The 26,761-nt window shown below is 45.2% G+C and overlaps 1 protein-coding gene and 1 non-coding gene across 3 annotated transcripts in view; both read right to left on the bottom strand.

Annotated features, from left to right (window-relative positions):
* Positions 1–9,029: 9,029 nt before the first annotated feature.
* On the bottom strand, positions 9,030–9,136 carry LOC131920259 (U6 spliceosomal RNA). The gene has a single exon (XR_009381599.1). It is a non-coding gene; the product is annotated as a U6 spliceosomal RNA (small nuclear RNA).
* Positions 9,137–11,454: 2,318 nt separating this feature from the next.
* Positions 11,455–26,761, bottom strand: part of Adk (adenosine kinase) — a 408,688-nt gene continuing 393,381 nt past the window's right edge. For both annotated transcript variants that reach the window (XM_059273845.1, XM_059273846.1), the window contains exon 11: positions 11,455–11,889. In XM_059273845.1, the coding sequence (XP_059129828.1) occupies positions 11,765–11,889 (125 nt within the window). In that variant the 3' untranslated portion in view covers positions 11,455–11,764. The remainder of the gene's footprint in view (positions 11,890–26,761) is intronic.

The following is a 26,761-nucleotide window of genomic DNA, read 5'->3' as shown; positions in this document are numbered from 1 at the left end:
TTTGTGTATATGAGTGTTGGGGCTATGTGCATGGGAGCACAGTTGTCTGCAGAGGACAGAGACCTCAACAACTCCTATGTGGATACTGGGAATAGAACCTGGATACTCTGCAAGAGCAATACACACTCTTGACTTCTGAGCCAGCTTTTCAACCTCAGCCCTTGACTTCTACATGGGTGCTGGGGATTTGAACTCAGGTCCTCAGCTTGTACAGCAGTTGCTCTTACCCACTGAGCCTCTCTCCAGGACCCCCACCCCCACCCCCAGCATCGTTTTCTAAAATCAGGTGGTCAGATAGGCAAGATAACAGTTTGGGTAGTATTAGGTTCTGCATGCCACTGATTTAGCCAACACTTAACGGATGAAAGAAAACAACTCTCACAGTGGACAAATACGGCCTGGCAGACAATAATACTTAGCTCTCAGCCACGTGAGGAACCTGGCAAAGGGTTGTACTCTGTTTCTGCATCTGTCTTTTGTAACATGCAGCCTTTGTTCCTATACAAATGCCCTCTCTCTGAAGCTAACCTAACTCCTCCAGGACAAGGAGTGTGGACATCAGTGTTGGTGGACTCCCAGACCACTTGTCCACTTACTGGTTTAGAAAAATGGCGGAGGCCCAGATAGATGGGCAGAGGACATGGCCCTACACTGAGGATCTGCACATGGGCACACACGTGCCGTCTCCACCTGTTTTCTTACTGGGTGGCCGTGAGAGGGTGGGTCCTTAGACGATGGGACCAGCTTCAGCTGAGACGTGCCTGACTATAGAACTTCGTGTGAGGTTGATTATGCATTAGGAAGTTTAATCCCAGCTCTCAGGAGGCAGAGGCAGGTGGATCTCTGTGAGTTCCAAGCCAGCTTGGTGTACAGAGGGAGTTCCAGGACAGCCAGGGCTACACAGAGAAACCCTGCCTTGAAACAATAATAACAACAACAACAAACCCCAAAACAAAACAAAACAAAAAAACAAAAGAGGAAGGGGTTATTTTGATGTACGTTTTTTGAGGTTTCAGTCCACGGTCTTTGGCTCCACTGGATCCGGGGCCATGGCAAGCCTGCACATTATAGCATGCACACCATGGAGGGAGAGGTCTGTGGAGCGAGTGGCAGGCTGTTGAGCTCACAGCAGATGGGAGGCACAGGGGCAAGAGTGGAAGAACACGTGTCCTCACCATGACCTGCTTCCTCTGTCTAGGCTTTACCTCCTAAAGTTCCCAGAACCTCCAAAACAGTCCATTCGCTGGGGACACAGGAGTCTGTGGGGAGACAGTTCATGTTCAAATCATAGATTACTGAGTGGAACTGACTGATCCCGAACCAGAGTTCCAGAAACAGAGACATCAGCGCTCCTCTACGCCAGGAGTTTAGAGGAAGAATGAAGCCATTTGCTGGCCATTCGACAAGGCTGAGAAGTCGCCAACAACCAAGACTTGTGCTGTTTGCCAGGACCTTGCTGTTAGAAAACTCACTATATAAGGGGTATGTGAGTGTGTCCCCCCACCCCTGTGTACTAACTAGATCACAACTGATTTCTTTTTTTTTTTTTTCTGGATTTTATTTATTTATTTTATGTGTATGAGTGCTCTCTCTGCATGTGCACCTTTATGGTGGAAGAGGGCATCAGATCCCACTATAGATGGTTGTGAGCCACCATGTGGTTGCTGGGAATTGAACTCAGGACCTCTGGAAGAGCAGCCAGTGCTCTCAACCACTGAGCCATCTCTCCAGCCCCTTGATTTCTTTCTAGTCACGAAGAAAACAAGAAACAGACCCCCTCCTTCCAGTACTCTTCCAGTACAGATGCCGAGCATGGGACTGGGCTGTGTGCAGTGAAGTCTACACGTACACAAAGCTCTAGTTCTAGACTGGGCAAGTGGCATGCACGCACGTGAGTGGCACGCACGTGTGACAGTGCTTGGGTGGAGACAGGAGGAACAGGAGTGCAAGACCTTCTTTACTGCACAGTGACCATGAGTCCAGCCTGGCCTGCATAATAGCCTTTCTCAAGAAACAGACTCTGTGTGAGGCCTAGTGTTATGCCAGTGAGCAGGTGGAGACAGCACCCACAGCCTCCTTCTCCTCCCAGGATAAGCCCATGGTTTTCCAGAGCGTGGTGGTTCGAATAAGAATTGGCCCCATAGGCTCATATATTCGAATGCTTAGGGAGTGGCACTATTTGAAAGGATTAGGAGGTGTGGCCTTGTTAGAGGAAGTCTGTCTATGGGGGTGAGGGTGAGGTGTGGGGGATTTAGGGTTTCAAAAGTCAAAGGTAGTCCCAGATAGTCCCTTCCTGCTGCCTGTGGATCCAGATATAGAACTCTCAGTTCCTTCTCCAGCACCATGTCTGACTGCACACTGCCATGTTTCCCGCCATGATGATAATGGACTAAACCTCTGAACTGTAAGCCAGCCCCAATTAAATGCTTTGCTTTGTAAGGGTTGTCGTGATCACGGTGTCTCTTCACAGCCATAGAACAGTGACCGAGACACTGAGTGTCTGAAAGCCAGTCTCTACGGAGCATGGGGAGGCTCCTGAGGTGCCCATGGGGAGGTGAGATTGTCACCCACCCACATCCCAAGAGTCTGTGACATCGGCTCCATGAAGACAAAGCCTGGGAGGCCCGGGTGCTCTGAGCATGTGAGCAACTCAGAGAGTGTGTGTGGATGAAGGGATGCGATGGGACAGTGGGTCAGAGGGGCGGCTATGGAGTTACAACACCCAACACAACCGTATTTTAAAGCCAGACTCGGTGGCTCATGCTTGCAATCCAGTACTAGGTGACTGAGGCAGGAGGATTGCTTGTGACTTCCAGGCCAACCTGGGCTACAGAGTGAGACTTGGCATCACACACACACATAACACACACACACACACACACACACACACACACACACACACAGAGAGAGAGAGAGAGAGAAAGAGAGAGAGAGAGATAGATTGATCTTAATAGAAGATTTATTTTTTGGTTTTTTGAGACAGAGTTTCTCTGTGTAGCTCTGGCTGTCCTGTCTGTAGCCCAGGCTGGCCTCGAACTCAGAGAGATCCACCCGCCTCTGCCTCCTGAGTGCTGGGATTAAAGATTGTGTGCCACCCACCACCTGGCTTAAAAAAAAATTCATATCTAAATGAGTTTTATCTTCCAAAGAATTCACCTTGTATATATATATATACAATATATATATATATATACAATATATATATATATATATATATATATAAAATTCTAATATGCTTTATGGTTTCAAAATTCTTTCATAAAAATCACATTTAAATTTTGTATATTTATTTGTTTTTTGAGACTGGTCTCACTGGATATAGTTCTGGCTGGTCTAGAACTCACAATGTTCACCAGGGTGGTTTTGAACTCCAAAGATATGCCTAACTCTGAATCCTAGGTTCTGGGATTAAGTATGCACTACCTCCTGGCCTGTTTTTTTTTTTTTTTTTTTTTTTTGGTTTTTCGAGACAGGGTTTCTCTGTGTAGCTTTGCGCCTTTCCTGGGACTCACTTGGTAGCCCAAGCTGGCCTCGAACTCACAGAGATCCACCTGGCTCTGCCTCCCGAGTGCTGGGATTAAAGGTGTGCGCCACCACCGCCCGGCTTTCCTGGCCTGTTTTTATTTTAGTGTGTGTGTGTGTGTGTACTACAGCAGGTCAGAGGACAGCTTGTGGGACGGCCTCTTCCTCCTTCCGTAGGCACCAGGCATGCATACGCTACACAGACATACATGCAGCCAAAACATCCAGACACATAAAATAAAATAAATTAAAATAAGGTAGAGAGGGGCTGGGGAGATGGCTCAGCGGTACCAGAGTGCGGTCAGTTCAATTGCTAGGACCCTGAGGAGCCACTCACAAGTCCGGTAACTCCAGCTCTGTAGATCTGAAGTCCTCTTTTGTGTCTGAGGGCATGCACACTTACATTTATTTACTCACACACAGAAACATAAACAGATGCTAAACTTTAAGATAAACAGAATCTTGGGGCTGGAGAGATGGTTGAGCTGTTAAGAGCACTGGCTGCTCTCCCAGAGGTCCTGGGTTTCATTCCCAGCTCCCAGGTGGCTCACAACCATCTGTGACTCCAGTTCCAGGGATCCGACACCCTCTTCTGACCTCTGCAGGCACCAGGCACACACACGTGGTGCCCACACAAGCATGCTGGCACACACCTGTACCCATAACTTTAAGACTAAAATACGAAAAAGTGGAAAGCAACAGAAGACACCTGATGTTGACCTCTGGTCTCCACGTGCACACACACTATTTTCCAGATTCTTTTTAGGCATCCCTCCCTTTGTTGCTTTATGGTTACACTTCTTCTTTGATCTAAACACAATTTTCTTATTCAGATGACTTACCATATTCATCAAACTCTTTTTTCCCCCCAAGATGCTTGTGGTGACCCACAGAGGCTTCCTAGTGAACCTTACTCGGAGTCCGAGAATCGGAGCTTGCTTTACCCAGCAGGGCTGCATAAGGGGATGATTTGAACATGGGTGTGGTTACCAGGTGTTTGGAAGGGTCTACACTTGGCTGTGCGGTGTGCTTTGATCTAGCAAGGGGGAGGTCTTTTGTCTTTCCCCTTGGCATATTATCTAAAGACCTTTTGAATAAAGCTTTGGGCGGCTGGGTATTGACCCAGGACTATCCTGTGTCTCTGTCTTTCTTATCGTCTCTTCCTATCTTTCTAATATTTCCTCATTCCTCTCTCTTCCACCCAAGAACCCTTCAAGAGGTGAGAGCAGGTTGGGACTGGACTCCGGCAGACTCACATAGATGCTTATTTGTACCAAGCTTTTTTGTAGGCCTCCAGCTCACAAATAACAACAAAGAAACTTCTTATCAACTATGAAAGCCTGGCCTAAAGCTGCAGCTTGTTCTTGACTAGCTCTTATAATTTAAATTAACCCATTTTTATTAATCTGTGCCCTGCCACATGGCTCATGGCTGTTTCCTCTCCTCTTGCACATTTGGCTTGCTCTGCATCTCCTTGCCTCTGCCATACTTCTTCCAGAGTCCTCTCTGTCTCCAGAAATCCTGCCTAACCTCTTCCTGCCTAGTTATTGGCCATTCAGCTCTTTATTAAACCAATCAAAAGGGGCCTTGGTGCCAGGCAGTGGTGGCACATGCCTTTGATCCCAGCACTCGGGAGTCTGAGGCAGGCGGATCTCTGTGAGTTTGAGGCCAGCCTGGTCTACAGAGCGAGATTCAGGACAGGCTCTAAAGCTACACAGAGAAACCTTGTCTCGAAAAAACCAAAATAAATAAATAAATAAATAAATAAATAAATAAATAAATAAATAAATAAAAAAGGTGAGGCGGGATCCTTGGCAAAGACACATCTTTGCAGTGTAAACAAAGATTCTGCAACACTTATTGCTGGGTGTGGTGGTGCAAGCTTTTAATGCCAGCCTTTGGGAGGCCGAGGCCAGTGAAGCTCTGTGAGTTTGAGGCCAGTCTAGTCTATAGAGTGAGTGAGTTAGTGAGTTCAAGGACAGCCAGGACTACATAGAGTCCCTGTCTCAAAAAGAAAAACAAAACAAAACAAAACCCAAGATATTTATTAACTGATGATGGCATTGAGCATCTTCGACAGCTAGACTGAGTATCCATCATAGGGAACTGAAATCAGCGAGCTCTCATGGAACAATTGTTACAGCACTCCATGTAAACAGCCTTTCTGAATCTCTACGGTTTGAATAGCAGTTGCCTAGTAGAGGGGTCAAACAATGTCCTAGGGCACACACTGTGGAGAGGTTGGTTTGAATCCAGGTCAGAATTGATAGTTCATCAGTTAAACCTTCTGATATTTCCTGAGGTAGAATGTAGTATTTCTGAACATGGTATTCTGTCCTATCCAGGGACTGTGACTTACACAGCAGCCTGTTGGTAAGCGTGGGAGACTGGAGACACTGATGAGCAGTTTACAGTATTTGCTACGCTTGCAAAGGACCAGAGTTTGATTCCCAGCACCTACCTGATGGCTCATAACCATCTGTAACTCCAGTTCCCATTCATTGCCCTTGTCTGACCTCTACAGGCACTAGACACACACACACACACACACACACACACACACACACACACACACACACACGGTACACATACATAAATGTAGGCAAAATACCTATATTCATTGAAATTAATTTTTTCTTGAGATGGTCTGTTTATCCCTAGCTGACCTGGAACTCACTCTGTAGACCAGGCTGGCTTTGAACTCAGAGATCCACCTGCCTCTGCCTTCAGAGAATATATCTTTAAATAATAATTTTAAAACCTGGGTCATCTGGGCTGGAGAGATGGCTCTGAGGTTAAGAGCACCAACTGTTCTTCCAAAGGACCCAGGTTCAATTCCCAGCACCTACATGGCAGCTTACAACTGTCTGTAACTCCAATTCCAGGGGATCTGACACCCTCACACAGACATACACGCAGGCAAAACACTAATGCTCATTGAATAAAAAAAAGAAAACCCTGGGTCATCAAGAGAGATGGCTCAGTGGGTAAAGGAGCCTGTTGCCTAGCCTGACCTGAGTTCGACCTCCGGATCAGACATGGTAGAAGAGAAAATGGATTCTTGTAAGTTGTCTTTTGACCTCCACAAGTAGGCCATGGCACAGATACATATCCTCTCTAGCAAATGAATAAATAAATCATTTGGAAGATTATTTTTATTTTATATGCATGAGTGCTTGCCTACATGTATGTCCCTACACCATGTGTGCACCTGGTGCCTGAGGAGGCTTAGAAAAGGCATCAGATCTCCTGGAGCTGCGGTTACAGATGATTGTGAGATACTGTGCAGGTGCTGGGAACCAAGCGCAGGTCCTCCACAAGAGCAGACACTGCTGCAGTTCCTAAACCATCTCTCCTGTCCCAATTAATAAAATAAAGTAAAATGAGCCAGGCATGGTAGTGCACGCCTTTAATCTCAGCACTCGGGAGGCAGAGACAGGCGGATCTCTTGAGTTCAAGGCCAGCCTGGTCTACAGAGTGTGAGTTCCAGGACAGCCCAGGGCTACACAGAGAAACCCTGTCTCAGAAAAAAATAAATAAAATAAAATAAAATGTAAAATGAAGCTGAGTGTGGTGGTGCACACCTCTAATCCTAGTACTCAGGAGGCAGAGGTAGGTAGATTTCATTGAGTTCTAGATTAGCCAGGGATACACAGTAAGAGCCTATCTCAAAAACAAAGCAAAGTTGGGCAGTGGTGGCACATGCCTAGACTGGTCTGCAGAGCGAGATCCAGGACAGCCAGAGCTACACAGAGAAACCCTGTCTCCAAAAACAAAACAAAGCAAAAACGTAAAGCTGTTCCTTTTGTTCATTTGAAACAAGGTCATATGTAGCCTTGAACTCATGTAGTAGATGACCTTGAACTCCTTGATCCTTCTCCCTCTTCCAAGTGCTGGGATTAAGGTGTGTACCACCACATCCAGTCTAAGTGATGCTGGGGATTAAACCTAGGGCTTTGTGCATGCCGGCATTCCAGCAATCTGGCCATATCCTGAGTGTGTGTGTGTGTGTGTGTGTGTGTGTGTGTGTGTGTGTGTGTGTGTATACAAAGAGCACATTTATTTTATTTTATTTTTTTTCGAGACAGGGTTTCTCTGTGTTGTTTTGGTGCCTGTCCTGGATCTCGCTGTGTAGACCAGGCTGGCCTCGAACTCAGACTTCCGCCTGGCTTTGCCTCCCGAGGGCTGGGATTAAAGGCATGCACCACCACCGCACGGCAAGAGCCCATTTATATTAATACAGATCAATGGTGTCCCTCTGCTCTAAACTTACTAGTTTCCATTTGCTCACTGGGGATATGACAGCTCTCCCTCTCCCCATCGTCTGGGTGTGTAACCCAAACTAGCCTCCAACTTGAGGCTCCTGCTGTGGTCACAGGTGTGTGCCACCACAGCAGACCTCTGGTCTACTTTCCAGGGTCACTTGACTTTGGTTTTTTTTTGCAGGTTGCAGATGGCCACCTGCAGAGTATCTTCACATACTTGCTGTGTCCTGGTTCTGCCTCTCAAAGGTGGTTGGGTATTCCCCTTGGGATCTCAGAATGCTGCCCCAGCCCTCAGCAGGGCTCTGCTTGCTCAAGGGCTCTGAGAAAGACTAGCGAGCTGTTTCAGGGTGAGGTCGGACTGTTCTTTGCAGCTGGAGGGCTGCAGCTCCCCTTCCTTTCTGACTGTTGGCCTGGCCCTCTCTCAGCTACTGCCGTTTCCTGTACCCCTTGTCACATGGCCCCCAGGCACTGATCCCGTCCGTGCTACCTTAGGTCCTTCTTGATCTTCCAATCCCTCTGATTTCTCCTCCCTCCTCTGCTGCTTCCAGCTAGACAAAGCCCTCTGCTTTTATAGGCTCTTGGGACTAAACCAAGGCTCCCCAGAGTCCAGTGGACTCTTATTTTAGGGTCTGACTCCCTCAATGTATCTACAGTGTTCTTGCTGCCATGTTACATGTCACAGGCTACAGGGATTAGGGCCAGGCATCTCTGTGGAACTATTAAGCCTTTCAAAGCTCTTATTTCTCTATCTTCTATCCACGACAGTCCAGCATCACCCTTCCTTTTAAAGGAGAGTAGGATTCAGTCTTGTCTTTTTGGAGAAAATAAATTACAGACACCATTACACCCCAAACTTACATGAACATTGCACTTTCAGCTTACACCCATAAACCGTAGTGCTGGGATCAGGCTCAGTTAAATTCACCTGGTGGATTTAAGACTTGAGACGGCTGCATTTTGACACACCATTAAGTGGCACTTGCCTGGAAAGCTGGCGTTGTCTGTCTGTTCCTGAACTCATGTAGTAGAAGATGACCTTGAACTCCTGACCAGACAGCACAGAAACGGGATGACATGGATAGAGCAGGGAACAGTGGTCTGGTGATTACTGGGAGGTCCTCAGGGGAAGCCACTGAGGCTTGGAAGTCCTTTGGCTATTGGAGCTACTTTACAGAATTTCAGTGTTACCTAGCAAAGGTAAATATACATATATATATTTACATTTGATAAAAATATATATTTATTAATACGGAGTCCTTCACAAATTAGCGTCATCCTCGCACAGGGACCATGCTATTCTTCTCTGTCTCATTCATCTTGGTATGTGTGCTGCTGATAGTTTTAAAAGCCATAGACTCAACCCCTCCGCCACATGGATATAACGTCCATGGCTATGTAAGCCAGGCTGGTTTCTGCACCAAGCTGAGGGCTCTGAAGACACATGACGGCCACATACTTAGATTTCTCAACTGCTCTTTAAAAAAACAACAACTTTTTTTTTTTTTTAAATTTAATGTGTATGAGTGTTTTACCTGCAAGTATGTCTGTGTGCCAATTATGGGTATTGCCCATGGAGGCTGGAAGAGGGCATAGGATCTCCTGGGCCTGGAGTTACAGACAGTTGTGAGCTGCCATCTGGCTGCTGGGAATTGAATTTGAGTCCTCTGGAAGAGCAGCCAGTGCTCTTAAGCCTTAGGATAAAATGCAGAACTAAATATTCTGACTTGGTCAAAGAGTGGTGGTACACGCCTTTAATGCCAGCACTCGGGAGGCAGAGGCAGGCAGATCTGAGGCTGAGGCCAGCCTGGTCTACAGAGTGAGTTCCAGGACAGACAGGGCTACACAGGGAAACCTGGCTATGAGAAAAAAAATGGAAAAGCTATAGTCACAACTGGCCTGCACTGACTGAAACTCATGCTGGACACAACATCTCTAGAAACAGAAAGGACAACCTACATATGGGAGAAAATAGTCTTAGTCATCGTATGGAACTTACTGAAAATACAACTTAATAGTCAGATAAATGACTCACTTACAGAATCAGAAAAGGATCTGAAAACACATCAGGCCGAGTGGTAACATACAGAGCTGAAGCATGTGAAGAGACACCCAAATCAATAGTCATTAGGGAAATCAAGGAAAACTACAGGGCGAGACCACTTCATAGCCACTGTGATGGGTGTTAAGATGTAGAAGAACAAGTGTCGGTGGGTGAGGATGTGGCCAAGTGGGAACCTTGTGTTGCTATTAAGAATCCCAAGGGGTGCAGCCGCTCCAGAAAACAGTTCTCGGGCTCCTTAACATGTCCACCACAACTACCCAAGCCCTGCAACCGCACGGTGCTCTGGCTTGTCTTGTTCACCTGCTGGAGGCTGGGTCCCCAGTGAGGCAGCATAGATGTGGAATTCCTCATCAAAAAGCCAACAGTGCTGTGTGCTTGTGACCCCAGTGCTGGGGAGGCAGGGTCGGGCAGATCCCGAGAGCCTGGGCCATTCAAGTTCCAGGCCAAGAAGAAATCCTGCCTCACAACACAAGGTGGGCGCTGCCTGGAGGACACCTGGGCCTGACTTCTGGCCTCTTACAAGCACATGCTTGCCCCTGAATCTACATGCACACCCTCACCCATGGCTCCTTCGGCGGGCTGGCTGTCACTGTGAGGACAGGCCGGAATGAGTGTCGGATTAAAAGCGTGCAAAAGCTGGGAGTGTAACACACTTCTGTAAGTATAAAAATATGCTTTGGGTTTTGGAAACAGGCTTTTGTGAAGTAGCGCAGGCTGGCCCTGAGCTGGTGATTACCCATCTCAGCTTCCCGGGTGCTAGGATTATAGCTATCACAGCCAGAGGGAATGGGGAGCTCTGCAGTTGTGTGGGAAAGTTTTTGTGGTTCCTTAAAAAGGTTACATATGACCAGGAGTGGTGAGGCAGAGGCAGGTGGATCTCTGTGAGTTAGAGGCCAGCCTGGTCTACAGAGCGAGTTCCAGGCCAGATAGAACTACATAAGTCCCTGTCTCAAAAGCAAAAAGTTTAGACATGGTCTAGCAATTCCACTCCTACATGTCACCCTGAAAGAAAGGAAAACACAAACCAAAAAAGAATGCTTACTGGTCTCTTATAATGTGTGTGTGTGTGTGTGTGTGTGTGTGTGTGTGTGTGTGTGTATGTATGTATGTATATGCACACACATATTTATAATGTACTATATTTCTTTCCCTCATCCCATCAATAAAATCATATAGGGTCTAGTACTAAATAACAGTTTCTTCCTTAGTTTTATTGAGCGTAAGCCAAGACAGAAAAGATTCTTATATGGTAATTTATTTGTATCAAATTACAGAGTACCATCAGTAAGCACAAGGCTATGATTCGAATAACATGATGCAAATATTGGGGGAAATCAGTTGTCCTAAGTCCATCATATGTCTGAAGTACACTGAAGAGCTTATGTATTGGAATAATTTGGTATGATAAACATTTCTGTACCTTATTTGACCAGTTATCAGGTAAATTTATATATATATTTATATATATATATGACGTGTGTGCATATGCACTTCCAAATTAAATATATTCATATAAAAAGCTCAAGAATGATGTTAGCATTATTTTCTTTAAAAAGTCTATTATATTAAATTGCACCTGTATTTAAAGCAGAAATGTAAAAAAAAAAAAAAAAAAAAAACCAAAAAAACTGATCCATTTACTAAATACCGATGAATTTACAAACAATCAAAAATGAAATAAAAGTTTCTATTGAAATGTTGTGTTCCTGTTTGACATTTAAGAGGCACTAACAAACTATGGAAAGAAACATTTTCCCCCAGATTTCGGAGACTAAAGGAGCAGTACCGAGCCCTCTAAATGAACGAGAATCATGGTTGGCAGAGACAGCAGAGGAGGTTACTCTTTCCCAGGCAGGAACGCTCAGGACGTGGTCAGCGCAGCTTGTACCGCCCAGCCTGAGTTTTCCTTCTCCCTTCAGTGGAAGTCTGGCTTCTCGGGAAAGGTGCAGCCAGTTCTCCTAATGATCACACTTGCTGCATAGTGGCCAGCGCGGATGCATTCGGTCAGCGGCTTGTCATAGACCAGTTGAGAGAGAAACCCTAGAACAGACAAATGTAACAGCATTAGGAACATCAAGAGCTCAACTGTCACCCAGGGACTCTGTTTCACCGTGAAGGTTAATCTTGACTGTCAACTTGATGGACCGAGATGCGCCCAGCGGACTAGGAGAGTCCGTCTGGACTGCCCATAGGCACGCCGGTGACCACGGGAGTGAGACGTGCCCACTTCGGGTGGTGGGGGGCAGCACCCAGGTAGCTGGGGCCTGAGTGGGGTGAGAAGGGGGGAGGAAGCAGGCAGTGCAGACAGTCTCGGCTTCCGGGCGGTCATCTGTGAACTGCTTTGCTCTACTGCAGCCTCCGAAGGTGAGAGAGGCAAACCCTCCCGTCCTGGTGTTTGTCAGGCATTTAGTCAGAGGACTGAAGTAAGGACACACCACGCACAGTGCTTCTCACTCAGAGGGAAGGGTTAAGGCAAGCTCTGAGAGGCGCATTTCTTGGGGTCTTGGCTGATAAAGTTACAGTTCAACTCCCTCCCCTTCCTTGGGGATCCCTTCTTCACTGGAACCCCCAGTACAGTGCGGTTTCAAGAGATTCCAAATGGTGTCAGGCAGGGCGGTGCGCTCCTGCAGACTCGCACTCGGGAGGCAGAGGCAGGAGCAGCAGGGTTTAGTCATCCTAGGTTCCCAAGGGAACTCAAGGCTTGCCTGAGCTATGTGAGAGTCTGCTTCAAAAACCAACAGAATCAGAGAGAGAGAGAGAGAGAGAGAGAGAGAGAGAGAGAGAACGAGAACACACCTGTTGGTCAGACAGTCACATAAAGATAACATAGGGCAGGCATGGTGGTGCATGCCTTTAATCCCAGCACTCAGGAGGCAGAGGCAGGCAGATCTCTGTGAGTTCGAGGCCAGCCTAGTATACATAGAAAGTTCCAGGACAGTAGGACTGTTACACAGAAAAACCCTGTTTTGAAAAACCAAAAAAGATAACATTGCCGGGCGGTGGTGGCGCACGCCTTTAATCCCAGCACTCGGGAGGCAGAGACAGGTGGATCTTTATGAGTTCGAGGCCAGCCTGGTCTACAAAGGGAGTTCCAGGAAAGGCGCAAAGCTACACAGAGAAACCCTGTCTCGAAAAAAACCCCCAAAAAGATAACATAGAAACAGCATTGAAGACGGTTTCTCACCAAATTGGAATAAAAGGAGCCAGGGTTATTCTCCTTTTAGAAACAGATGAACTAAAGACAAATTATATGAAACCAAGTTCTTCAAATATTTTACATTAGCCACAAAGGGCTTAAGAAAGGGAGGAACAAAGGAGGACTCGAAAATGACTCTAGTTTACTGTGCATGGCTAAGAGGTCACACACAAGGTGCGACAACCCAGACCTGTCCAGAGTGTCACGGGGTTGAGAGGATGGAATGGGGAGTATGAGGAGGCCGAAACAAATACATTTCTAGACAGACTGACCAGACAGACAGACAGTCAGAGAAGGCCAGTATAAATCCGTGAGAAGCAGTGAGGTTACTATGGACTTGGCACATGAGAAGGGATAATTAAGAAACACAATGAACACCTTAAGTCACAGATCTGCCACATCAGGTGAACTGGACACTTCCCTGAGAGAGACAGGTTGTCAGAGGTCACTTAGCCTGACCAGCCTTGTGGCTACTGTAAGTAAAAGCCATGGTGGGGGTGGGGCACCTGTGATCCCGGCAAAGGCAGGCAGCTCTGAGCTCCACGACAGCTAGGACTACACAGCAAGACCCTGTCGCAGAAAGAGCTTCTTATAGAGAAGACCCCAGATCACTCTTGTCTGGATAAGCCCACGTCCACCTCAGGTGTACCACGGTCCCCAAAGAGGCAGGTGGTTCTGTGTGAGTTTGAGGCTAGCCTGGTCTACATAGAGAATTCCAGACAGCCAGAGCTGCACAGTGAGACCCCGTCTCATCTCTTCCCTCTACAAAAAGTTGGGAATGTCCATCTGGTGGGTTGAGGCAGGAACACTGCTAAGCACTCTATGGTATCGATAATGCCAAAGAGTAGAATTCCTAGTCCATTTTGGCATGGCAGGGTAGCCCAACCTTTAATTCTAGCACTTGAGAGCTTCAGGCAAGAAGATTAGGAGTTCAAGGTCATCCTCAGCCACTCAGTGAAGTTTGAGGCCAGCCTGGGTAACAGGAGACTATGCTTCAAAAACCAAAACAGTAACACAAGCAAAAACCCTGCACATATGCAGAAATGCATCTCTCTAAGAACCCCATGGAATCTAGAAAACTGTTACTAGAGCTACCGAGTTCAGTAAGGCTGGAAGATACCAGCTGAGAAAATCAACCGAAGGGCCACACCAGCGCATACACACATGCACACAGGCAGCATCTACAGCTGATAGCGAACAGTTAAAAGTAACGTTCAAATGCTCTTTACTCATAGTACCAAACTTGTGAAATACCTGGGAATATGTCTGAGAAAGTCATGTAAGACCAGCCGCTGCAATGGAACAGAAATGACAAGGCCACACGAAGGGACAGAAAATAAAGCCGGGTGATGGGGAGAGTGGGCGCTAGCAGGCCAAGGCCTGCTGCCGTCAGCTCTGCAGAACCTGCCACCCACTCAGGGCAGCCCCCATCAAGAGCTGACAGGAAGCCGGTGAAACTCGGCTTTATGTAAGTCCAGCTACCAGGGAGGCTGAGGCAGGAGGCCTGTCTGGGCATCATCAGAAGACCCTGTCTCAAAACTCAGAAACAGAATTAAAAAGAAAGGAAACGGGTGAAGGCCTGGGGTGCAGCTCCGTGGTAGAGCACTTTCTAGCCCGTGAGAGGCTCTCCGTTCAGTCCTCACTACCACAAAAACAAAAACCAACCAACCAACCAAACCCAAAGCAAAACAAAAAGCAAGACTATGTACGGCAGCTGAGAAATGACAGGAGAAAATCTGTGAGCTTGGGTCTGCCACTGTGATAACCCCTGATCCTAAGTACAGGCTTTTAGAAAAGTCACAATAACTGGGATTTCATCAAACTCACTTTTTACCTCAGTAACAAGAAACAACTCAATTAAAAAAAAAAAAAAAAAAAAAAGGCCAGCCAAGAGAAACACGTGCCAAATACAGATGCCGAATGCAGCAGTGCCACTGTGGTCACTAAAATGACATAAAATGACAAAGAGTGAGACTGCCCGGATGCAGCCTTGGAGAGGGTTTGCACCCTCCCAAGCCGCAGGCATACCGACTTAGGGAATGTAAAGGAGACTTTACTGATCACTGCCGCCGGAGTTTGATGTGTGTGAGGGAACGTGTGCCACAGTGGGTGAGTGGTTCAGGTCTCTCCTTGCACCTTTACAAGAGTTCCAGGAACTGAATTCGGTTGTTAGGTTTGCCAGCACATGCCTGTACCCAGTGAGCCATCCAACTGGCCCCTGGGAATGTAAACTGACAAGACCACTTTGGAAAACGATTTATCAGTGTTTTAAAAAGTTAAGTTTGGGGCTGGAGAGATGGCTCAGTCATTAAGAACACAGGCTACTCTGGCAGAAGACTGGAGTTCCATTCCCAGCACCCACATGTCAACTTGCAATAGTTTGTAACTCCAGTTCCAGGGAATCCAAGCCCTCTTCTGGCCTCCTAGGGCACCAGGACACATGTGGTGCACAGACATACATGCAGGCAAGCACTCATACATATAAAATAAAATTAAACCTCATTATAAAAAGTTAAATTAACCGACTCTATGACTCAGTCATTTTATTTCTAGCTATTTACCCAATGTAAATGAACGCAGACATGTACAGACTTGTAAATGAACTTTCCCTTACTGTGAAGGTTCCCAAGTGGAGGCCATCCAAATGGATGAGATGGGCAGGAAAGAGGGGTTGAGGAAGGGCATGGGAATGGTTGAGACGCTCATAGGACGGGCACAGCATACTTCAAGGTTTATAAAACTGCACTTAAGAATGTGTATTTTATTGTATGTCAATTACACTACAATCAAACAATTATACTATAATAAAGCCATAAAAACATAAAAGAAAGGAAGGAAGGAAGGAAGGAAGGAAGGAAGAAAGTGTAGTTACAAGTAAGATAGGAAAAACCAGAAAAACCTGTGCTACTATCCTCAGGGGCACCTGAGCGGTTGCTGTGCTCAAACGCTCAGGACTGAGGATAATGAGGAACTGTTCTGTGGGCGACTTCCGGCCTTCCCTGAGGTCCTGGGCAGCGTAGGGAGCAGGGTGGAGTTGAAGGTTAATTTGAAGCTGTGGTACAATGACCTGTAGAGATCATTACACCAGATTTATGTGCCCCCCCCACCCCCCACTCCAAGGCCCAGAAAACGCTCTGTATTTGATAAAGAAAGTTTGTCCAATTACAGAAGAGAATTAATTTGGTTAATAGGATGATGTCTTTGGAAGAATGTGAACTCATTCTCTCAAGAGTATTTTTTATCACAGAGATTTCAGGTAACAGGCGAAGGTCTGTATAAGCTTTCTGCCAAACTATGAGACTGAAACGTTCGGCCCACACAGAGAACGGAGCCGACTCCAGATTCAGAGTGGGATCGGCTTACAATGGAAACACGTCTATTAGAAGCCTTATAAGCAACATCTGTTTTCCTCATTCCTCCTGCTATGATCTTTGTGAGAAAAGCTCATGTGATGGAATGTTCTGTGAGGCTAAGTGCCGGCACCCTCCTTCTAAGAGAAGAATAGGCTCTAAAGATTCAGTTGCTTTGACAAGGAAAACCTGGATGCTGACAAAAGCTAAGACCTCTGGCCCCAGGAGAGTATCAGCTTTTCAATAATCTATTTTTAAAAACCAGCAAAGATGAATTACAGATATTACATAATCAATTATAAGTGGGACCTTCAAAAAAATCATCTTTATTAGTCTTAAAGACCATAAAGTTATTTAATGTATATGCTAATAAAGAAAGATAAAGAATCCCTTTATAACGTGAGTGAATGAACAGCTTAAGTTCTCCCTAACACGGTCTCACTGTGCAGCCCTGGCTGGTCTGTAGCCCAGGCTGGCCTCCATTCACAGTGATCCACCTGCCTCTGCCTCCCCAGTGCTGGGGTTAAAGGTGTGTGCCACCACTCCTGGCTTCTAAGATACTTTTGTACCTTGAAAAGGATATGTAACATAAAATTGACTATTTTAACAATATTTATTTATTTTATGTTTATTTATTTAGTGTGGAGGTAGATGATTCGTGTCGTGGCAGGTATGTGGAGGTCAGAGGCCAATTTGCTGGCGTCAGTTCTCTCCTTCCACCAAGTAGGACTGGGGTATTGAACTCGTGTCTTTGGTCACATTAAGCCACCCTGCCAGCCTCATTAGCTCATTTCTGCTTCTTCATTTTTTAAAAGTTATTTTAAGATTTATTGTTTTTATGTGTATGAGTATTTTACCTGCACGTATGTCTGTGTACCATGTGCCTGGTGCCCTTGGAGGCCAGAAAAGGGAGTCAGATCCTGACGCTGGAGTCACAGATGGTTGTGAACCGCCATGTCAGTGCTGGGAATCAAACTCGGGTCCTCCTCAAGTGTATACAGTGCTCTTAACCACCGAGCCATCACTGCGTGCCGGCTCCATCACGGTTAACCGCATGCATCACAGCTTGCTCATTCATTTACCTACAGGCTGAAGAGCATCTTGGTTGCTTCTGAGTCTTGTCATTTATAAGTAAAACTGCTATAAACATTTGTGTACAGGTTTTTGTGCAGACATAAGTTTTCAACTCATTTGGGCAGCCAAGGAACACAATTGCTGGATCATATGGCGAGCATATGTTTAGTGTGTAAGGAACTGCCAGACTAGTTCCCAAGTGGCCACCCTAGTTTTCCTCTCACCAGCCGTGAGTCAGATTCTGGTGCTGCACATCCATGGCATGTGTGCCATACATACAAATTCAAGATGCTGGTGCAATGAGAGGAATAAGGATTTCCTCTGTTTGGAGACAACATCTCATGTAGCCCAGGTTGGCCCCAAGTTCACTATATAGCTGAGATAGCCTTCGACTCCTGGTCCTCCAGTCTCCACCTCCCGGGGGCTTGGATTATAGGTGCCTGCCACCTCATCTAGCTGGTTTTTCCATTATTTTTTTTTTATTTTCTATTTTATTTTATTTATTTATTTATTTTTTTTGGTTTTTCGAGACAGGGTTTCTTTGTGTAGCTTTGCGCCTTTCCTGGGACTCACTTGGTAGCCCAGGCTGGCCTCGAACTCACAGAGATCCGCCTGGCTCTGCCTCCCGAGTGCTGGGATTAAAGGCGTGCGCCACCACCGCCCGGCTTATTTTTATTTTTTTATTTTGATCCAGGTAGAGTGGTGCATGCTTGTGATCCTAGTCCCTAGGAGGCTGAGGCAGGGAGAAGGTCCAGTTCCAGGCTAGCTTAGAAGACATAGTGAGACCATGTCTCACCAACCACAACCAAACAACCCCCCACTGCGTTTACTTAAAAAGAAACCCTCTCCAAACAGAAGCGACCGGAGGGCTTCTGTATTATACCCAGCCCAGCTATTCCTCAACTGTCTCGGCAGCCTCTCTGGTGCATGCTCGCTCTCTCCAGAAAGCCACAGCACCCAGCCCAGCTCTGCAGCTCTTCACGGTGGCTTCGGTTTCAGTTCTCTGGACAGGTACAACGATCTAATTAATCATTTGCTTTTCAGACTGCCTTTGTCCCTGGCCTCACTCCAGCTTGTTCACTGAAGTTATCGATGCTTTTTATATGTAAGTAGTATCAAACTTCACACTGTATGGTAGTGACAAGTTAATTACATAGTTATTAAGAGATAATGTGGGAGTAGTAACACAAGTTATCATGTAATTACCTTTGTTCTTAAAGGCATTACCATGCAATTAAAGCAAACCTGATACGATATTTTAGCAAGCAGTAGTATGGAACCCTTTCCTGTCTACATGTATGCGCACACACACTGCTCTCTGTCATCTCTCGGTCAACTTAGTTTTCAGGTCTTTATTTTCTTTTTTAAAATGACATCCACCTTGTAGAAGCTGGGTGTGGCAGCTACTGTTTCCTAGTGGGTCCAGGCTAGTCTGGGCCACTGAGTGAGACCCTGCCTCTATCTATCTGTCTGTCTGTCTACCTACCTACCTACCTACTTACTTACTTACCTACTTATCTACCTACCTACCTATCATTCATCTATCTCTGTATGAATGACAGGCTCTCTCTATAGTCCTGGCTGTCCTGGAACTTGCTATGTAGACCAGGCTGGCCTTGAACTCACAGAGAACCACCCAGTTCTGGTGCTAAAACTAAAGGTGTGAACCACCACGCCTGGGGACCCTGTCTTAAAAACAAACAAACAAACAAACAAACAACCCTCCAAAAGAAGCAATGCAAAGATGCCTGCCCTGTGGTGTCAGCTTTGGTGTTTTCTTAAACACCCACTTGCTTACCTTCTCACTGTCTGTACCCCAGACACCAGGTCCAAGCTGCCCCATGGCAGGTGAGGCTGCTAACTCACAGGCTCTAATTCTGGAAAGGCTGCATATATGAATATCTAGGTACTGAGCTAGATACCAAAGAATTCAAAGATGGATAATTGAGGGTTGGTCTTAGATTTTCTACTTCAGGAGAAAAAAAAAATCTGTGTATTTGGAGACATCAAGAAATGCTTCCTGGAGAAGGTGCCATGAGCAGGGTCTTGGTGGGTGCTCTAAGAGATGGACATTATACCCAGAAGAAAGAGAAGGGAGTGTTAGAGAAAGGACCTTTTGGAGAACAGTAATAGGTCAGCTGTATTGAGGACATGACAAGAAACGCAGCGTGGAGAGCAGATGTTACAGATCTCCAGGGATGTGATACGGATCTCAGAGAGCCAGACAGCTGAGCTTCGGTTAGAGCAGTCTGCTCAGGTCTTTCTGGCAGAAGGAGAGTTTGAACTTACTAGGAGAGGGAATGTTACCAGCGAGATTTAGCAGGAGGCCCCTACAGCATTCCAGGATGCTGTCCCAAGCACTGTGCTTGGAGCAGCGGCTCGTATTGCATAAGCCCCACCACAGACTGACTGTGAGTTTGAGTGTCACACTTCAATTGTGCAAAGTATTTAAGCCTGGAAGGGGAGCAGTAAAGATGGAACTTGCAGCTAAGGTGAGGGGAAGGGACAGGAACAGAAGGTCACAGAGTTCTTTTAGACCATTGTAAGACCATGGACTTTTTGTGTCACTCCAACATGAAGCCACTGCAGATAGAACCACAAGACAAAAATAACTGAACTTCCTCTTAAAATGATTATTTTGGCTATGAGAAAATGGGATGGAGTATAAGAAAGAGAGGACATGGAGGTCAGTGAGGAAGCTTCAGTGAGTGGAAAACATATTGCTGGGAACACTTGAAAACCATAGAGATGAGGACAAGGCTACACATGAAGTATGCAAATACATCTGTCTATAGAGCCTACCCACCTGCTGGTTTTAAGGAAACTTGCTTCATACCCAGCATCACCGAGGGAGGTCAGCTGAAATGTTCTGTACACGCCAATCAACTTAATTATCTACTGGACCAAGGAATGGCATCTGAGCCACCAAGAGTAAAAACTTATGATCCTTCTAGCATCTCATGATAGCAGTCTAAGAACTAAAATGATAAGCTGGTGCTCTTCCATGCTCTTCCAGAAGCCAGAACGGATGCAAAGTCATCTAGGAGGCGGGCTGTGAGACCGGAAGCAGACATGTAAGCAGCCCAATAGCTTTATCTAATGAAGACATGGTCACCACTACCTGCTGCTGACCCAGATCTACAGTCACCCTCTGGCTCCACCCAGTGAAGACCTCCAGTTCTGGTTCTTGTAAGAGGTGACAGTTATAACAGATAATGCTCTCTGTGGGCCACGCATCATGCTTTGTCAACATTTCATTTGACTTTCAGAAAAATGCAAACAAGGTAGATCATCATCTTTATTTCTAAAGTTGAGGAAAATGGGGCTTAATGGTGTTAAACTATATTTCCATAGACTCTTGTTTTTGCTTGTTTGTACTATGATAACTGAATACCTGACATGATTATTGATAAAGAATAGCCATTGGGTTTAATAGGGGAATCCTGGATCAAGCTGCTGCCATCTGGTTGGGTGAGGGCCTTCTCTTATTTCATGTGGAGGAAGGTGGGAAGGAGAATCACAGCTTGGTTGAAACCTCTTTTAAAGACACTATTAGTATTATTTTTAGGCCCTGGGGATTGAACACAGGACCGGATGCAGCTTGACAAGCACTGTACTACTGAGCTACAACTATAGCCCTGAAGCCTCTTTAATCCCATTCATGGACTAATCAGCCCATGAAGGCCCTACCTCTTAATGCCATCATCCTGGCAACACTTGAATTTTGGAGGGGACATTTCATATTGGAACACTTTCCAAGTTAGTTAATGATGGGGCTGAAAAATCAAACATGTATTGAGTTTTTTGTTTTTAAACTATATTTTTTCTCTTATTTATTTATTTATTTATTTATTTATTTATTTATTTATTATCAGCTTGATACAGTATAAATTCTTATCCTAATAGTGAGATGTTTCACTGAGGCTTGCCCAGTAATTGAGTAAAACCAAAACTTATTATAAGCCACAGTCATCCTAGGGTCCCCCCTGCTATGTAGCCTCCCTGGATCTGTGGGTTGCAGTCTGATTGTCCTTTGCTTTATATCTAGAATCCACTTATAAGTGAGTACTTACCATGTTTTTTTTAAACACGAATGGATGTTTTGTCTGCATGTATGTATGTCTGCACCACATGCATGCCTAGTGCCCTTGGAGGCTAGAAGAGGTCATAGCATCCTCTGGACGTGGGGTTATAGACAGTTGTGAGCACCATGTGGGTGCTGGGAATTGAATCTGGATTCTCAGGAGAGCGGCAAGTGCTCCTAACCACTGGGTCATCTCTCCAGCCTTCAGCTATTGTCTTCATGTCTAGGTTATAGAATCTTTATGATTATGAGCTTCCTTACTTCCTCAAAATTCCTTGCCTTGAAATGGGCTTCTGTTACTTTGCCAGCTGGTCGGGAAGGGTACCCTGAAGCTAACACGTGACGGCCGGCCCTACTGCACTTTGCCCTCTGCATGTTCTTAGTGCTCACGGCTTCCTATTCGGCCGCCTTTCTCTACAAAGCAGAGTAAGTTTCGGTATTACAGGGATTCTGAAATGCACACCTAAAAATCTGAATCATAAATATGTGCCATTCCTTTTTCCTCTCATTAAACACTTTAATATAGAAGACGAGATCTAAATACAATGGTCAAAAGCCAATTTCCTCGTCTACCTCCTGACAGAAGAGCATGAGTCCTGGTGGCCCCTTCAATGTAACAAAATCTCACAACATGCTGCTTCAAGGCTTAAAGATTTAACCTCGGTCAGTGTCTGGCTTGGAATTGCATGTACAAATAAACTCAAACATGGCACCAGTTCCAAGTCGAAGAACCCACAGCCTCCTCCGGGATCTTTTTGACAGAAAGTCTGTTACTGCAGACTTGAGAACTGGCTGTGCCCTAGATCTCATAATCTTCACCACTCAGGTAGGAGGAGGAGGAGGAGGAGGAGGAGTAGAAGAGGAGGAGGAGGAGGAGGAGGAGGAGGAGGAGGCAGTGTAAGACGTCCACTCTAAACACGAATAAATTATTGTAGACACGAGGAGACGCATTAAATGGTCAAATTTAGTTTATGTTCATTGTTCTAAGTGAGTGAATGTCGCTCCTCCCCACCCCACTGTGATGTTTTTCTAGCTGTTTGCAAGATGGCAGGTGAGTGTTTACACAAAAGCCTTTCACGAGGCTCGAGGCTGATGCAGTTCCTTTGCTCTGGCTCAGCTCTGGTTTGATGTGCATTAACCTTAATCATTAAGATTGCAATGAAAAGGCCCCAGAGATGGCTCACAGGGGTAAGCACTTGCCACTCAAGCCTGATGACCTGAGTTTAATCCCTGGACCCCACATAAAAGTGGAGGGAGAGAACTGACTCCATAAAGCTGTGTTATGACTTCTACATGTACACTGTGGTGCACATGCGTACAAACACAAACACACACACACACACACACACACACACACACACACACACACACACACACACACACACGACTGCAGTGAAAAGCAAACAGAAAAATCTTAGAATCTTCTTTAGTGGAAGTATTCAGCCAAGTGGGATAGTTCCAGGTCAGCCTGGGCTACACAATGAGACTGCTGTCTCAAAACAAAAAAAACCCTCACAAAACCCAGAAACAAGTCCCCCCAGTTCCAAACAAACAAACAAAAAAAGAAATGCATTTAGAAACAAAACAAGGTATAGACATTTTTACAGACCTGGTCACGGTGCAGGACAAAACTTGAGCATCCTAAAGATGCTAGCATACTTCTTCTGCCTTACCAGTCCCTTAATGTTGACTTCTCAGGAAAATCATGTACAGCTCTGTGTCTGCACTGGCTTTGGCTCTGATGGGCCTAACTACCACAACGAGAAAAACTCTAAGAACTTGTAGTCATTACATTCAGGCATTTAACAAGTCACAACCTTGGGGTCCTGTTCTACCTGAAGATGCTGTTCAAAGTTCCTAGTTATTATTAGTAGGAGAAACTTTTAATAAAAGCCAATTAGCTACAGAACCCCCCAGTGGTTAACTGATTGTAGGGGCTAAATTTCTGCTACTTCTAATTATCCTCTGATGGCTTTCCATGGTGTCTCAGAACCACGACAGATGACAATGAAAAACTGCATTGAAATCCACCCACCCTGACACTGTGCTAAGCGCCAGCTTTTCCCTCTCCAAGTAAAATCAATACTCTGTTTGAGTCAACACGTTTACAGCTTTATTAGGATGTCTTGCTTGTTCTGTAACAGCTACTGGAAGCTGTGGTAACAAATCGACTCAACTCAGTTAAACCTAGAGAGCTGGGTAAGAGGCCCATCGATAAGGTTGTTATAAAAATAAACTGCAGGAGATCAGAGAGCAGGAGCAAACAGCCTGGTAAATGTCAATATTTCCCCTCATGGAGGAGGCCAGCAACAGTGAGATCATGGGCACAGTCCTTTTCCTCCCCTTAACGATGCTTCTTGTTTCAACTGGATAACACGTTTCTACTTCTTGTGCACAGCTTCTCTGAATGGAATTTTTACTAATTCCCCTGTGGATCTGGAACAGGAAGTTGATAGAAATACTCACAATTTTTCATATTCAGATTCTTTCTTTAGAGAAATACTCCGGTCTTAAACTGACTTTATTAAATGACCTTAAGTCATTTGGAATACTTGTGACAATACAGTATTTCTCATCTTCTTTTTACTAATGAAACTACACTGTCAGCATCTACATTTTGCAATTTCAATAGAACGTTCATTCTTGAAATAGTTTCCATGAGACTGATGTTGTGCCTTCAAAATGAGGCCCTGGGCGTTCTTGCACTTCCTAATGGCAAACACCGTTGGCTTTAGTGGAAGTATATGGGCAGTGTCTGTTTCCTATTAGGAGCAAGCTTGCATGGCGGGTATGGCTTTAGCAAACCAGGACTCAGATCCTCTCACAGAGATGTTCACAGGTTGCTTAAGGAACTAACATCTGGCAGGAAATTCCTACTTCCATTTGGCTAGCTCAGACCATCCAGATGTGAAAGTAATGGTTTCCTTGGACTGAGAAGAGCTCAGATGTAAACTTTCCTATTTTCTATGCAGTCTACTCAGTAAAATTATGTTCTGTCTTCATACCGACTTCAACACAACTACCAACTAGTTATGAATTCATGCAACATATCCATATATTAGAGAACAAAATTTTTAAGGAAAAAGAAATCAACAAACATTGAGTGTTCAATTAACTTAAAAAGCTACTGTGTCTGCTAAGGTTAGGTCTGGCACAGCAGGTATTTATACAATGAAAACAAAAGTTTAACTGTGTGTTGGTGCAAGGGCTGACCTGTACAGAAGTCAAGGAGAGCAGAGGTTCCCTTGTGATAGGCTAACCTAACACAGGCTCTCATCATAGAGTGTGTAACTGAGAAGTAAGGATATAATATACAGACACATGGTCTTTGCTCCAGCTACACTGAGAAGTAAGGATATAATAATATACAGACACATGGTCTTTGCTCCAGCTAACCTGAGAAGGATATAATATACAGACACATGGTCTTTGTTCCAGCTACACTGAGAAGTAAGGATATAATATACAAACACATGGTCTTTGCTCCAGCTACACTGAAAAGTAAGGATATAATATACAGATACATGGTCTTTGCTCCAGCTATAATGAGAAGTAAGGATATAATATACAGACACATGGTCTTTGCTCCAGCTATGGGAATGACTTCAGTGTCTATGCTTTTGTCTAAGCAGAGACCCCTTGACGCTTTTTTCTTCTTTGTTGTGGCTGTAAATGGAAACCTGTTTATTCTATTATCTGTTGTATAGGATGTTTGAATTAAAACCACATCCAGGGTATTAGGGATGTAAGTGCTTGCCTAGCATGAATGAAGCCCTGGGTTTGATCCTTGTACCCCATAAATTGGGTAGGTGGTGCACCTGTAATCCCAGTACTGGAGAAGTGGAGGCAGGAAGTTCAGGAGTTCAAGTTCCTTCTTGGCTACATAGTGAGTTTAAGGATGGCCTGGGCTACACGAAATCCCCACTCAAAAAGAAGAGGAGGAAGAAGAAGGAGGAGAAACAGCCACCAGGGCTGAGGTATAGATCCGTGGTGGAGGCAAACCCATGGTTATTGGCATAAGAACTCATTATATCACTATTTATACATATTGGTGACTTACACTTGACAACTTCTCATAGCAAGTTGATCTTAGATATTTAAAAGTACTAACTGACAGACACATTTTTAATTTGCCATTTTATGAGCCAGAAATAAAAACACGTAGTTCTAAACTTTACAAACGTTAATGTTGGCAGAGCATGGTGGTGCTCACCTTAAATCCCAGCACTTGGGAGGTAGAGGTAGGTAGATCTTTGTGAGTTTCAAGTAGCGGGGATACATAGTAAGATTGTCTCAAAAAAAAAAAAGTTAACTGGATAATTAAGTGAAACATAAACCAAGGGTCTGTGTTTATAGCCCAGGTTAGAGTACTCATACATCTCACATATCTGAAGTGAGAAAAGTTTCTAATTTGGTAATTATATGCTATTTATATGTAGGGGGAGTGGATTCAGACCTCTGCTGGTATTTTATTATGTGTATATGTGTTTCCATGCACATTCGTGTAGGGATCGGAAGAGACCAGAAAGGGCATCAGAGCCCCTGGAACTGGAGTTAGAGGCAGTTATGAGCCTCCTCTATGGGTGCTGGAATCCAACTTTGGTCCTCTTTGAGAGCAGGACACGCTCTTACTGCCATGAGAGATTCTCTGTGTAGTCCTGGCTGTCCTGGAACTTGATCTGTAGCCCAGGCTGGCCTCAAACTCACAGAAATCTGCCTGCCTCTGCCTCCTGAGTGTTGGCATTAAAGGTGTGTGCCACCACCACCTAGCTGTTAAGATATCTCTCAGGTCCATAAAATTATTAACATACCTAATGAACAATGGATAATTTAACTCCCCCACAGCAAAAAGGACAAAATTTAAAACTGAATACAGGGTAGGGGAGACCCCCTCCTAATAAAATGGAATACGTTTATCTTTATGAAAACTTATTAATTTGTCTCTATCTATACTCGTACAGACTGATTTAAGAACTCTGTTATTAAGCGGGGGATATGGCATAATGTTTAAAAGCACTTTCTGTACAAGCATGAGGACCAGGGTTCATATCCCCAGAACCCCCTAATTCAGGGTGTTTGTGGCAGTTTACCTGTAATTCCAGCCTCAGAAGGTAGAAATTAGAGGCCCGTAGTGCATCTGGCTAGCAAGACTTGCTCTGGTTTTGACTGAGAAACTGCCACAAAGGATAAGACAGAAGAGTGAAGAGG

The sequence above is a fragment of the Peromyscus eremicus genome, chromosome 9 (genome assembly GCF_949786415.1).
Source record: "Peromyscus eremicus chromosome 9, PerEre_H2_v1, whole genome shotgun sequence".
In the NCBI taxonomy this organism is placed as follows: domain Eukaryota; kingdom Metazoa; phylum Chordata; class Mammalia; order Rodentia; family Cricetidae; genus Peromyscus; species Peromyscus eremicus.
Note: the sequence above shows the minus strand (reverse complement) of the source record. Positions and strands in the feature narration are given on the sequence as shown.